This window comes from Myxocyprinus asiaticus, chromosome 33 (assembly GCF_019703515.2).
Source record: "Myxocyprinus asiaticus isolate MX2 ecotype Aquarium Trade chromosome 33, UBuf_Myxa_2, whole genome shotgun sequence".
In the NCBI taxonomy this organism is placed as follows: Eukaryota; Metazoa; Chordata; class Actinopteri; order Cypriniformes; family Catostomidae; genus Myxocyprinus; species Myxocyprinus asiaticus.
In genome coordinates, this window is record NC_059376.1 from 10,769,400 (window position 1) to 10,785,685 (window position 16,286).

The 16,286-nt window shown below is 36.6% G+C and overlaps 1 protein-coding gene across 1 annotated transcript; it reads right to left on the reverse strand.

Annotated features, from left to right (window-relative positions):
- Positions 1–767: 767 nt before the first annotated feature.
- On the reverse strand, positions 768–15,889 carry LOC127423966 (leucine-rich repeat LGI family member 3-like). Its single transcript, XM_051668697.1, has 9 exons — positions 15,449–15,889; positions 11,696–11,767; positions 10,497–10,568; positions 9,392–9,463; positions 5,984–6,055; positions 5,718–5,887; positions 4,825–4,989; positions 3,277–3,367; positions 768–2,303 (listed from the first exon to the last, which is right to left on the reverse strand). The coding sequence occupies exons 1-9, from the start codon at positions 15,658–15,660 to the stop codon at positions 1,574–1,576; spliced, it is 1,656 nt and encodes a 551-aa protein (XP_051524657.1). The 5' UTR covers positions 15,661–15,889; the 3' UTR covers positions 768–1,573.
- Positions 15,890–16,286: the final 397 nt, after the last annotated feature.

Here is a 16,286-nt window from a genome sequence, read left to right on the forward strand (position 1 = left end):
GAACAGTTATTCTTCTGGAGGCAACTTGGAACAACATCTTCCAGAAGCTGTGCCTCAGACACAGCGATTGCTCTGGAAGAATGGTTTGTCTATTGAGAAACCCAAGAAAAATTAGGAACTCATCGTTTGCGGCAAAATAATTCTTCTGGACGGAGGTCAAAGGAAAAAGAGGAAGATAAGAATGCCAAAATAAGGCTTCCAGAAGTTGTGCTGCAGACGAATCACTTGCAACAAGAGAGTTCTTCTGGAGGGCGGGGGCCAAAAAAGAGGAAAATAAAAATAACACTGTACAACATCTTCCAGAAATTGTGCCTCAGAGACAAGGGTTGCTCCAGAAGAAGGAGGAAGAAAGCTGCTTCAATTATCTTCAAAAAGTGCCCCAGAGCCAAAAGAATGCTTCCTCCTTAAAGACACTAAAATCAACAGAAGTGTTCCCTCCTAGGCTGGGCGGCAGGAGGCCTGAATCTTTACTTATTTACATTTATAAGAAGTCAAAGGAAGAACAACCATATTCTGTCTTCTGCTCAACTGCCCCAAGACAGCAGAAGCAGAACAGTCAGGCCAGTATGGTTAAGCTGCCTCCCATACAGACAAAGTAGACACCAGCCAGAAAATATGCATTTCATAAAATGGTGCAAAGTAGAAAACAAATCAGCTGTGTGCATAAAAAAAAAAAAAAACAAACAAAAAAAAAAACAACAACAACAAAAACATCACTGCATGGTGCAAACTGGGGGAAAAAACTCCTGTGCAAAATAAAATGGTAACTATCGTTATTTATTGCAATACATGCTGATGACAGCAGAGGGTTTATAAATACCTACAGTACCAGTTAGTAATTCAGATTATTGTTTTCCAACTACAATTATCCAACATTTTCAGAGAGTAACCTCTGCATAGAAAAAGATAAAGCCATATTTCTTTAACAGTCTAGCAAAATTGGTCAAAGCAAATGTGCATGCTGTTTTTGTTGGATACACATACTATTCTACAAGTATGTGCTGATATTTTCATATTATACATGGATCAGCGTGTTACATCTGTTACATCAAAAAATACAATTTCACTTTTTTATATTAAACAGCTGAACAATGTACGTCCTATTGAATTAAGACATTGCAATGTAAATGGTAAATGTTTACCTTGGGTGGTTCAGTGTGTGAATGATGGATTAGGTCACTGTTATAGTAAGTAATGGCTCTAATGTGAACTAATGTGTCAGTGAGGATAATAAGCAATGACAGAATTAATTCATATGTGCAAGCAAATTTTCTATAAGTGCAGGACCTTTGCAATCCTTGGCATTTATACATTTACAGCCTTAAGGGCCATTCACACCGAACGCGTTTTTGGACATCTTTGACCAATCTGCCGAATCCAGCTGTTTTTAAGAGTCTCACGCATGAGTGTCGTGTAAAGTAAAAAAAAAAAGGTCAACTTTTTAAAGAGCTCCTCGAGTTGCCTGCATTCTACTATTAAGTTGCACAACTTGCGTTATATCTAGCTTTTTTTAGCTTAAGAACGCGTTCGGTCGGAACGGCCCCTTAGACCCCAGATTAATGTCTCCAGCAGCCTACTTGGCACTGAGGTCCACCATTAGATGCTGGTACACAATAGTTTTTCCTTTAAAACTGGCTGCTAACAGAATATCCTTGTTGTCAACAGAGACCAGGCTAAACCCTCGAGGTGCTAGCATGTTCAGTTCCTGGAAAGGCTGGAACCTCTGAGTGAGTTCATCCCACAGATAAATCCGAGAGAATGAATAATCGCTCCCCAGAAGAAGGTACTGCCTCACTCCAACGCTGAACGGATACACGGCCATAGACCCACGTGAAGGCAGGGTTTGAATCTCTACAAACCGTTGGTTTTCCCAACGCAAGATCTTTGAGTCTCCTATGAAGCATGTGAGGCAGAGATATAGCACTTTTCGTACCCAGAAGTGCTTCACCATCTGCACGTCGCCTGAATCAGTGATCTGGGAATGGTAGACAAATTGCCGTTGGCTGCGGTCCCACTGATAGATCACCGGGGGCTGCGAGGCGCTAGAGAGTATGAGGCAAGGTTTGCCGTCCACTTCTAAGAAGTCAATATGAGTGTCTCGGTGCCAGGGATGGAGAGACTGGTGTGAGTAGAAACCGTTACTGTTCCAGCGATACAAGCTGGTGGAACCAGCTTTGGAGCTGTCAACTACAGCAAAATACCAGTCTCCTTCAATCTGGAAAGTCTCAATGAAGTTGGGTTTACGGACACGGTTGGTATCAATGTCCTGGATTTTGACAAATCGCAATGGGCCCTCCTCCCATCTGACAACAACGACAGTATCAGTTGCATGATAAAATCGACATACAGAGAAACATTCAGCCTGATCTTATGTGGTTCATTACAATTATCACTGCAGTTTCAAGGTGAAATGTCCACTGAGGGGCGCTAAATGCGAGTTTAATGTTCTCTCACAAAAAGGAGTTTTTTAGGTTAATGCTCTATAGAGTTTGAAATGAATAAAACATACCTCCCTAACCTAGACCAAAAGTGTCATATAAAGCAAATGTGAGATTGTATTTTTTTCTATTTTGAAATTAAGAAAACCAACGTCCCTTCCCTGAATGCTACATCTAAACCTAACTGATAGTGTGATTAAAAATCAAATGTGAGATGCAAATCTCAATAGCTTAAACAGCCATGTCATGTCTCAACTTGCACACTTTGCTGGTTTGGAACCCTGGTCTTCCACTTTCAAAATCTAACGCTCTATCAGTTGCTCCACCACACAATTCAGTCATAAGCAAGCTTGTATATGTAGTTCCTTATGTAATGCAAGCATTAAACTATCTTGTCTTTCAATCTATGCATTATAGTAAAAGTGTTTCGATGTAATAAGATAGTTGTGGTGATACAGAGCGAAAAATATGAGTTTATGAACTGTTAATCTGCTGTTTTATTTGTGATTTGTGTGAAAATGAATAAACCTCATTGCTTAGACACTAGCGCATCTAGTGTTTATTTAACCAGAAAACTGCAGCAATACATAGAATGAGGCATGCAAATATGTAGTTATAGTGACATTTTTACTTTGAGACCAGGTTGGAAACATTACATGAACTCCCTGAGGTATTAAAATATTTTACTAAAAAATGAATGATAACCTCAAAACTGCAATACGTAATAAATGTCTGTAGGGCTATACTATGATGATCAACATTAAATGCGTATATTCATACAATATATGAGTGTCCACAATAGAAGCTATAATATAAAAAGAATTGTAAATATACATACTTGTAGATATGGGATCCTCCGAAGAGCTGGGCGACAACCATGTAGAGAGTGTTGTTGATAACCACAGGTTTGCAATAGACAGCCGAACGAGCTAGAATGCAGATAATACAAAGTAATCTAGAGACACTTTGAGTGGTAATTACAGTAATTTGGAACAGTAGGGGAGATCAGTGAAGTTGACACCAAGGTGACTATGGTATAAAGTTTTGAGTAAAAACACTAACTCATGTTTTCGCTATTAGTGGATTTGTATGTTGGTTTCAAAATGTTGGGTTTTCTAGCTCGAAACCCTCTTAGATATTTATATATATCAAAACAAAATTTCTGTATGACAGTATTTTTAACCAAGAGCTATTGGGTAGAGTGAACACAATAAAACCACACTGGCTTACATTCAGCCAAGGGTCAACTATGGTGAAGGTATAAGGTGTAGATTTTGTTTTTGTAATGGTGGTGATGTTCACATTAAACCTACACCACTAGTTTAATGACAGGTTCCATTGTGAAAATTTACACCAAATAGTGTGAAAACATTAGATATGGGTAAATTCCAAATGCCATTTTTGGGTACATTCATGAATGAAGAGTACATTCATAATGCAATGTCATGCTCCCTACAGAGTACCAACTTCAAGGGTTCTGCCCTTCAGAGTGAGTAGGGTATAGGGATGTTTACTTTTGACTGGAATTCGCCATATAGCTTTATAGCTGTAAAAAAGTTCTGTAGCTTCCCTCATACCTTATAGTTTATTACAGCCAGTAAGATGGAGAAATGTGCAATCACTTCCGTTTCACTAGCACCAAACACCATCATAATGCCACCAAAACTTGTTTTTATCACTGTTGCCTCAATGAGCATTATGGTTAGAGGTAGATTAATATATTGGTTTTACTGATGAATCGGTGCCGATCTAGCAAAAAACTATGCCGATAGTTGCAGATAGGTTTTTTCTTTATTATTCCTCCGTGTTCTTCTGTGGTGGTGCTGGAGGATTCTACAGTTAGAATGGTTTGGTTCTACAGAATAACAGCGGCCTCTAGAAGTGAAATAAAAACAATCGCTGCATCTAAATCTTTCATCATTAACAATATTCATTCATATTTTTATCCTCACTTAAATGCATATTTTTTATTTTGATAAGATAATTAAGTGTTCTAAATTGAAGCAAGGACATGCAAATAAAAATCTGACTACATATACAAAAAACCTTATTCCTCATTAAACCTCATCTAGAGTAACACATGTGTGTGTGTGCATATATATATATATATATATATATATATATATATATATATATATATATATATATACTGTATATATTATTTATATAGTAATTTATATACATAAACAACTTAAATATTTAAACAGCATCAAACATTTCAAATGAATTTCGAGGACCATAAATAAAACCAAAATAACCAAATAATAAAATAAATCTAATACAGTCATGCTTTGTATCTGCTCACCAGCTTTGTTTTATTGGTTTTATCTAAAACAACAAGTAAATAATAAGAAATCAAATTACAGCCCTGTAGTTCTTGACTTACATGTGATGTTGTAATGCATCTTGAAATGCATGTTCACATGATCCCAAATGAATACGGTGCACACTCCAGTGTTGGGCTGAGCAAAAACCACATACTGGTCATCGTTATACTGGTAAGACTCCACAGACAGAGACTGGAAGGAGTATGTCTCATATACAGCAAAATCTGGATTTTTAAAAGGTTTCATATCATGGTCAATGCAATGATTTAAGGAAGAGTATTGCAAATGGGTAGTTAACATATAACATGTCCATTAACTTTTTTTATTCAACATCATGATTTTATGTTAAAATATGCCCCAAAAAAGTATCACACCAAGTGGCATGTGTAAACAAACAATTTTATACTTTTTATTAGAACTAACTTCACTTTTCAGAGCCTTTTTTTTTTTTTTTTTTTTTTTTTTTTTTTTTTTTGCCTTTTTAGCAAACAGTTGTGAAGGAGATTTTTAGTTGATGCATGAAGTGGTGTCCTAGCAGAGTAACCACAGGTGTAGTTCATCACATTAACAATGGATAACAATGGATTATAAGTTTGACAAGCAGAAAGCACCCAATGTGTGTGTCTTAATGTTGAACAATATATCTATTTGGTTTATAATTTAAAACCTAACAAACTTATTTTTGTGATTTTTAATTTTTCCTCAAAAAGTGTTTGTGCTATATTGTAAGGCAAGCTGGTTTGATTATTTTTTTTTTTTTAAACAATGCAAAAACATTGCCTTAAGTGTCCAAATACTTTTTGGGGCTACATTTCATATTGTATGTGTAAGGGAATATTTATCCTTTATGTCCTTTAACTGGTCACCATTTCTTTTAAGATGCCAGTTTACGACAGCTTTTAGATTCAGCTGATCTGAAATATAATGTGCTAGATCGACTGAGTGAGCTCACCAGCACTGATGCAGTTGAAGTCACGCGGGGTGAGGTCATGGATCCGTCGGCCCTGGAACTCAAAAGGGCTGGCGCAGTATAAGGCTGGAACTGAGGTGTTGATCTTCTCCATCCAGTCAACCAACCATTTGATTTTACAGTCACAGCGGAACGAGTTCCCTCGCAGGTCTCTGGAAAGAGTGAAGAGAAAATGCCATAAAAAGATACTAAAAACGTTCCCTGTTGAAAGAATGACCCTGAACTATGAGGTATTGTTGAGTACATACAGGTCTGTGAGGATGTCCAGGTGTTTGAAGAGATCTCGGGGAAGAACCTGTAGATTGTTGTTGGAAAGAGATCTGACACAGGGAGAGAGAAGAGAAGAGAAAATGCAAATCAAAGTGATATAACATCATCTTTTATTGTGATGGACTACACTGAAAAAAACAATTGATCTAAAAATATGCTTCATATGGTAACATCAAAATTAAACTGATTTGATTCAAGTATAAAAATTATAATTTAACATCTCTGACTCAACCCGTATAAATTAGGTTACACCAACAAAACTATTTGTAAGTTTAAGATCAAGTAGAAATAGCTCTTTAAGGAATTTTATGGATGTAAACAAATGTAAAAGTTAAAGAATTGGTGACTAAAAACTCCATATTGATTTACAAATGCTCTAAATCAGAGGTTCTCAACCTTTTGGATCTAAAGCCCCCCCCAAGCCTCCCCTATCATGTGGCACTCCCCGCCCCCGCCCCCATATTGGAGGAGACCAGGTATAATGATTATCTATTCTATATAAAATCTATCTATATATAACCTAATCTATAATCTATTTTTGATAGATAGATAGATAGATAGATTTTTTACTTTTGTGTTTTTATACTTTTTTAGTTACTTTTCATAACTTTTATGATTTTTTTTATAACTTTTATAAAACTATATAACGGACAGGTATGGAACATGCGCTTAAATGATCAAAAATTTTTCTGAACACTATACTTTGAACAAGAGAACTCTAGGTTGTAATAACGTGTACTATTTTACATGTAAAACATGTTGCATTCCATTCGTCGTGCATTCTAAAAACATTCGCATACGAATTATGCGAACTGGGACGTAGGGCGCGTCTCGTTAGCCATGACATTGTTAAATCAGTCAGCGGGACACCTGCGCTTGCTTCTTTTGACAAAGAATCGCAATTCGCGTTTCAGTGTTGGACAGCGCAAGCCTGATGTCATCCTCCACCTGGAGCCGATTTCGATACTTTCAAGGCAGTACATTTTGAAAACCCGGCCATGCACAGATAAGTTGAGGCGAATGGAAGAAATAATGTTATGGCGGTGTCAGACAACGGAGGATATTCAGTCATCACACTCAACCAAAACAAAGGCAGAGAGCAAGAGTCATAGAGGTGTCGCAATCTGGTGTCGCTCATTAATTCGACTAACTGCTCCTCCATATCAACTGAAAGGTCTTTTCCTGGGCAACTGAAGGGGTCTCTGGTTTCTGAATGGTGCTTCAACTTGCATGGCTTCATGCTATCATTTGCCAGCAAATCTGCACATATGACACATTGGGGCAGCGGTTCAGCATCTGTCCCAGCCACCGTAAAGCCAAACTGAAGATAGCTAATGACATACTTTCGTGTTTTACACTTCTTAGGGGTTGGTGCTGACGACGCATCGTCACCACAACTCCTTTTGGCACGTGTGATGAACTTATCCATAAACTTCTTACCAATATGGAATCCATCCTGCTGACATTCTGAAACATGTCTGCACTGACAGCTAGATAAAAGACAGGCTAAGCTCCGCCTCTCCCCATCAAAAAGAAAATGCAGAGGGAGACGGAGCGCAGGTTTTTTTTATTTTGTTTATGCAGAGCAGGTTTTTTTTTATTTATGTACATTCTACTTGAAAAGCAATAAAATACACTGAGTACCCAAATGATGCCCTGTCTCTGTTTTTTTCTTGAAAACAATTTGCGCCCCCCTTCCGATCTCACCCCCCATGTTGTGAGCCACTGCTCTAAATAATAGTTCTTATTTAGAACAAAAGGTTTGTTTTTTTTTATTTTATTTTTTTATAAAAGTACTTCAACAAAAGTTTTATTCTACTTCAACTTATGTTATGTAAATATATAATATAATAATAATAATAATAAAAAATATACCCCTGCCATATAAAAGCAACATGATCACATGGGAAGTCGGCATGATGTTTCTGAGAGTTCCAGCACCCATCGGCCACATTAGGGCCTTTCCCACTGGTGGCACTAAAGCCGGTTTTAGGTACTTTTCCTCGGGATTAGTGCTTTTCGTTGCTTTCGCACCTAAGGAACTATAGTTCCTCAAAGCCGTTTTAGGGGACATTTTTAGCTTCAATATAAATAATCAGATGTTTATCGAGAGTGGGTAACTGAACTTTATTGTACACCAAACCGTCATTAAATCTAGTTTACATGAGGGAAGTATTGCGTGCCTGTTACTGTGTGGCTAACTTGCATCAAGACATCTTTTTTAAGTCAATGAGTGAGTATTTCAGTACAGTAATTTATGTTGAGTCATAAAAGCCTTTATTATAAAAGATTGTGTTGTTAAATAGGTTTACAGTGCATTTTCAAGATGTTGTCCGCTGAGTTCAGCGGTGTGCTGTGTGGTTAAACAGCGTTTTCGCTGCCTCATCTCTCCTCTCACTTCGGCTGCAGCACTGGAGCACCGCACGCACACCTTGCGAGCCCAGTTTAAATTGTAACCTGAAGACACAGTCTGTGTCCGACAACTGGAAAATGCTGTCTTCGGAGGCGGTATAAGGATGGATGAAGGTGGGATGAAATAAGGTGCCTTTTAAACTGTTTAAACTATTATGCCGACTAACTGACAAGCGGCATCTCCTGTCAGACATTTTTGCATCGGCTCCAGCATGTTTATCTTCCTCTTTAGTGCAACTGGAAGTGCATTGCGTCAATAGTGTGGGATACCCGAGTTGAGATGAATTTTACCTGCGTTAAAATTAGGAAGTATTTGTATTTGTATAATCAGTGATGAGCACGACATTGCATTTTCCCCTCTAACATTACATTTTATGGCATTTCACCAGAAAAATGGAGCTCACACATATCCATACATCCAACAACAGTTATCGCTTTGGCCACTGGGGCAGTGTTTAAAATTTCAGTAAGCACAGACCGATTTCAGCTAAAGAAAAGTCAACCTACTGTTTCCAATTTCACTATGAGATGATGATCAGTCTGATGTAATTGCCCAAAGTTAAAGTTGACCCTTAAAGTACAACGGCTTTGAACGCAGTTAATTCAATCACAATTCAGGGTCGGTGCTATCCGTTTCATAAAGAGCATTTATCATTTAATGCTCATTTATATATATATATATATATATATATATATATATATATATATATATATATATATATATATATATACACACTAATAATACAGTTTTAAGTTTTAACATTTAAAGTAGTTATCCGTTAACATTAGTTAATGCATTATGAACATGAACAAACAATGGCCAAAAGTATATTTTTAAATTAACATTAACATAGATTAATAAATGCTCTATCTATTAAAGTTCTATTGTACAGTTCACACACTGACAAAGGTTGGCACTCTTTCAAGTTTTACATCATTAGACATGCAAGCCAGGTGAGAGAGGCAACACATACAGATGTGTCAGAGATTTCAGTCCTCTGAACGCATGTTTGGACATGGCTTGGATGTCGTTGTTCTCAATAAACCTGTAATAAAGGGTGAGAAAAAAAATGTAAGAATAAGAATGTGGGAATGAAATGAAAAATGTAAGACTTGCAAACAAATTCAACCAACAACCCAATTGTCAGACAGACACATAATGAAATATTTGTAGATAAGACAGTCAGGTAAAGTCGTTAAAAAGATTTATACAGATACATAAAATATTAGGACAGGGTTCTAGGGTACTGATCAAGTGGAATGTTCTCTGCCTCCCTTTTTACTGTAATAAAGAGTATGGATGTAGCAGCATTCTGCCCTGCTCGCTCCCTGATGGATTCATGTGTCACAGCATTGAGGAATGCAATTAGTGCCTGCCTGCCTCTGCAAACCATGCTGCATTTTTCTTGTTAAAGCTTTTAGCTTAATGACACTGATGTTGTGGGTGTTTTTATTAATGCTAAAAGCTTTCTGCAATAGCAGGTCCTTCCCCTTTGCTCTCTTTTATCCCATTCACTCTTTTTCTGCAGTCATTGCATTGGCAGTGCTTTGGTCTGGAAGACAACGCTACCTGAATCTTAAGAAGGATTCATAGAAAACAGCACAGCCTGCATAAAGATGAGAGATACAGGCGTGCACACACCCACAGTCACACTGACCAAAGCATTTATTCAAAGCGTTCCTCTCTGAATCGTTCAAATGTTCATTCACACTAAACTAGGAAGTCAAAAAACTGTTTGACTGAATGATCAATATGGCAATATGACATTTCAAGGAATTCAGTGTTTGGCATCTGTTTCTTTTATAGGAAATGATATAATGAAAGTACTTAAAATCTGTGGGGAATCAATTTGAATTTGGCACATCCACATTTGTTGATTCAGCATCGCTTTTGCTGGAATTCAGCAATTGGGAAATGCAAAGTACAGATATATTCTCATTACTATACGCATTAAAACATTTTTAATATAGGGATTCTTAATAAGGGAAAATATACTACATTTGGTCCCCCCAATTGTGTATATGTGGTCATTCTTCCATCTATCCATTCATTTTAGAGCAATGAGAAAGCATACTTACAGGTACTGCAGGTGTCCAAGACCAGCAAATGCATCATCAGATATCAGAGAGAATGTGTTTGAATTCAACAGCCTGTACCGAAAGGAAAGAGAGATAAAGACAGGGAGAGATTAGAGATCATTTAACTTTAATAAAACGTTTGATTGAGGGATGTCAAAAGATTAATATATATATATATATATATATATATATATATATATATATATATATATATATATATATATATGTACACATTCTATATATATACGTTTTAGCCCTTTTGTCAGAGCTGTATTCACATACAGTGGTAAGAGGTATTCAGACATTTAAAGCCACACTTAAAAATCTATGAATGTCATGGCATGAAATAACAAAATATCAAAGCAAGTATCTGCAACAAATGATGCTTCAGATTTTCTCAAAACTAACCACTTTCTGAGCCTTTTATGTATTGAGTTTTAAGCAACTGGCCCCACTGTGATTTTTAGTGGATGTTTGAGTCAGTTAAATCACATCAAGTTCACACGGGTGTCCTAGTAGAGTAACCACAACTAATGTTTGACAACTAAAAAGTGTTCAAATACTTGTATCTTCATTTTGAGCGTTATATCTATTGTTTTATAATTTCAAACCTAACAAAAGTTTTATGCAAATGTCTAGCATGTTAAGTATGAAAGAGACTTGCTTCAAATTTTGTTATATAATGCTATGACATTCAAACAATTGCCAAATACTTGTTGGGGCCAATGTAGCTACTGCAGATAAATGTTAGCCCACACTAAAACAATGGAGATAGAATAGAGGAAAACCGAGAGCTCCAATATCAGCAACAGTCAGCAACAGTCTCAGACAAGTTCAGGGTAATGGTACTACACACACAGACACACACTCACACACAAACAGCAGAGCAGACCAGTGCTGCTTCATGACATCTGACTGCGAAATGCAAATTATTTTTTAGCCAGGAACGGAACAAGCTGTGAGGGTTTTCTATATATATATTTGTTGATTGATTCAGTGACTAAAGAACTGGCATGCTGTCATTTGAAAACTTCTCTCTGTCTCTCTCTCACACACAGGGAGGACAGACAGCTCATTGTTGTGTAAGTGTGGGCAGTCTGTAAATCTACATCACACTACACACTGCTCAGGCATACACATCTTCAAACATACATATACAAAATGCAATAAAGATGAAGATTATTTGGTGTAGTACTTACAAGAACTGCAGAAGGTGCATATGGGAAAAGGCTCCCTCAGGAATCTCTGTGAAGGCAACATTCACCATAGTCCTGACGGAGTAGAAACCACCATCATCATCATCATCATTCATCATTCATCATTCACCATCCATGGCTATAACCACCACAGACAAGTCGCCCCTCCTAATGTTCAATCTAGCAGTCAGCCGAAATGAGTGTTTCAACGGTTGTTTCTTAAATGATTACTTTTGGTTCCCCCAATCCTGAATATATGGTTATATATTCCAAATATGTTTGAGTGCTTTTTAGAAGTCAAAGTAGCTCTAACCCACACCTCCTATCTCGTTTCAATTAATTGGATACCAGGTTTGCCAACTCCTGACTTTAATTAGCTTTTGTTGACGTCTTTAACCTAGGGTTTCACATACATTTTACAACCTAGACTGTGAATGTTTGAATGATGTATTCAATATGTACAAGAACAATACAATAATTTGTGTGTTATTATTTCAAACAGATTGTGTTTGATCATTATTGTAACTTAGATGAAGATCAAACCTAATTTTAAAGACAAATTTATACATAAATGCAGGTAAATCCAAAGGGGTTACATACTTTTCCTTGCCACTGTATAACCTATTTTTTAAGATGCACGCATTTCAATTCATAACAAAAGTCAATTTTTGCAAGATTACTCGATTCGATTAGATGGAATTTTATTATGAAATTCAAATATGTAAATCATACAAATATTTTTTGAGTGTATAGTTGTTGTGACTGTTATTTTAAAAATCCCAATTCATAAACTCCTAAAATCTTACCATCTAATTTTGGACAGCACAGGTCTTTAAAACCTTGCCTGGAGTGAGCATTTAGTCAAAACTAGATTCTTACATTTTCTTAGAAAATAAGTCTGATTGCTTGGAAACTGTAAAAGCATATCTTTTCTCAACAAGCTGCACCGAAAATGTTTTCTTTATTTAACATTGCTGACTCAACCTAATTGCATAAGATTACACCAACAAAATTTTAAGGGATAGATCAGATAAAATATGCTCCTTATGGTAACAATTGTTGGTCATCTTTTTTCCAGTATAGCAAACACCATTAATTAATATTTCAGGACAGAGATGCACCACTATGCTTAAAGACATCCAATTAGATTGCATTATTGAGTAACTTTAAATACATAAATATGAAACTTTGGGTTTTTGCAATCCTCATAAGGAATTTGTACATTTCAATACATTAAAGTCTGTGGCTATACAGACTGTTCACTGTTTTCTACATTGAGAAAACATTTCTTAAACAAATTACTCCCCACACTTGAACAGATCTCTCCTTCTCATGCAGGATTTAATCATTAGAAAGTGGGACAGATCTTCCTTTATACTGTATTCATATTATATTCTCAGTCTGAAAAGAAGGGCACCATCAGAGTGTGGAGCTTTCTATATAACTGAAGATTAAAACAAATTTACCTTATATAACACTACAACTTGTCAATAATGTCTTCATCAATATTTCTCTTCCATATATAGACATACATGAGTAAATGCAGTTGTTCAAAAACCTCACATGGTACTGAGATCATTTGGCTCTTTCTGAAAACAACTCAATTTAGGCAACTCAATCATTTATTAAATACTATGACATTTCCCCCAATGAACAAGGCATTTAACAAAAGAGCACAGATCTTGACACAACTGTGGTATCAAATATGTTGTTTGTGGTTATGTTTTCACAGTGAGAGTCTGAGGTTAGTAACTGTGTATGTGTATGTGATGAGGTTTCTGTGATTATGTGGTCAGAAGTAAGCAGACTTCAGCCCAGGGGAAAGAGGCAGAGCCGCATATAGACTTTAACTGATCTTCGATCAGCTTAGCAAAGCTGAATTCATCTGCCCAGTCAGTCTAAGCAAGATAGAATGTAAAAGAAAAACCGGGGTGGAAAGAGACAGGCTAACTATCCCTGAAAGGTCTTGAATGCTATGGTACATGACATAAGAGATTTGTTACTGAATGTGAAATCCCCCATCAGATCCCTAATTCATGGCAACAAGATTTATGAAGACCGGTGCAGGAATTTAACCAAGGTTGTCACAATATTAAACATTACAACCAGGGGCCTGGGAAGCTCAGCGAGCACTGACGCTGACTACCACCCCTGGAGTCACGAGTTCGAATCCAGGGTGTGCTGAGTGACTCCAGCCAGGTTTCCTAAGCAACCAAATTGGCCCGGTTGCTAGGGAGGGTAGAGTCACATGGGGCAACCTCCTGGTGGTCACGATTAGTGTGGGGCACACGGTAAGTTGTGCGTGGATTGCGGAGATTAGCATGAGCCTCCACATGCTGTGAGTCTCTGCGGTGTCATGCACAATGAGCCACGTGATAAGATGCGAGGACTGACTGTCTCAGAAGCGGAGGCAACTGAGACTTTTCCTCCGCCACCCGGACTGAGGTGAGTAACCACGCCACCACGAGGATCTACTAAGTAGTGGGTATTGGGCATTCCAAATTGGGAGAAAAGGGGATAAAAAAAAAAAAAAAAAAAAAAAAATATATATACATATATATATATATATATATATATATATATATATATATATATATATATATATATATATATATATATATATATATATATATATATATATATATATATATATATATATATATATATATATATATACACACACATATACATATACATATACACACACACATATATATATATATATATACACACACATATACATATACACACATATATATATATATATATATATATATATATATATATATATATATATATATATATATATATATTACTACCAGGGCCATAACCACCATAGACATTGAGGGGGAATATTATATTATATTATATTTAAAATCTATAACAATGTTAAATTTAATTAACACACACTCCAAAAAACATTTTAGCCTATTTTTAAGATTTACACATTTTAATTTAATAATAAAGTTACATTAAATTGAACTGAATAATTTAATTATTACATTTTTTATTTTGTTAAAGATTACGTAATTACATTTTATTGAATTTTGTTATGAAATTTAAATGCATAAATCTTTTAACTGCAGCAAATCCCTATACAAGCGTAAAAAATAACTTTCACTTGACAATATTTACACTAAGGCGTAACACAGATGCCTTAACAGGCAGCAGATTCACCAAACAAATAAGCTTTTTAAAGACTTTGTCAACATTATGATTGTATTATAATGACGTATACCTCTGTGTTATGTCACCAGTGCTCAAAATCCTAAAGGAATGCCGTCATAAGTCACCTGACAGTTGACATAACTCAATTGTCTTCTGTCCATAAAGCATTAACTTTATTATATTGCAGAGAAAATTGGTGTATAGATAAGTAAATGAGTGCAGAAAGTACCAGAAACAATAATAATACATTTTATATTGACAAACTTGCCTCTACTATGAATATAAAGTAGAAATTTTAAAAAATGCGGATATGTCTTATGGACAAAAGTATATGGAGTTAAATGGAGAGCTCATCCAATGGTGAAAACTGTCATCATTTTCTTTGGTATGTTAGTCTCAGTCACCATCGACTTTCACTGCATCTTATTTTCCATACAATAAAAGTGAATGGTGACTTAGTCTGTCATTTCACCTAGCATTTCATTTTGTGTTCAACGGAAGAAAGTGTTTGGAACAACATGAGGGTGAGTAAATGATGACATGATTTTTCTATCGCTTTAATAGAAAAACAGTCTTTTCAGTACTCACAGAGAGATTATTCCTGGTGGGAAGCTCTTGGGAATGGATTTGGTGTCCACGCAGAAGGCACTATCTTTAGTACAGGAGCATGTGGCTGGACACCGTGCGGTTTTGGGAGCTCTGTGGCCCACTGCGATCCCAAACATACAGAAGAGCAGCAGGCAAACTGACAGTTGCCAATCCGGCCATCGTAGTATACACCTGGGCCTCTCTTCCACCATCTTCCACCTTCTCTTCTCCTGCTTGAGTTTTCTCAGTCAGGGAATGTGGACTGCTTGAGAGATGGATTAGATGCTGTGTTTTATCCTCCCTATTAAAAAAAAACTGCAGGTAAAGAAGAGATGTAAAATCCGGGAGGTGAACAGGAGGTGTTAGGCTCAGAAGTGACTGACAAAGAGCGAATGAGATAATGATAAGCAGCTAGACAGAGACAGTGTGAGCTGCTGTTCCCTGGGCAAGCGCGTGTATGAGTGTGTATCAGATGTTTCTCTCTGCAGCTCTCTCACTCTCTATCTCACTGCAGGAGTGTTTGTCAGCCGGTGCTGCTCTGCACACCCTCAGATTGAAGTGCAGCAATGCTGACACTGAATTATTAACAATCACATGGACTAATACTTAAGCAGAAGCAGGGAACACAGCAGAGTACATAACAGGGGGAGTTGAAACATCCAGCTGGCTATCACAGACCTGGAAGAGGGAACAGCCAGGGGTGATAGAAAGGTTAGTGGAGGTTATTAATAATTTACCTGTATGAAAATTCTAAGCCTCTTGTTTGCAGTTTGCACTAAAGGTAAAATTCATCAATCATAAGCACTAAATCTGAGATGCCAAAACCAGGGCCTGTGGG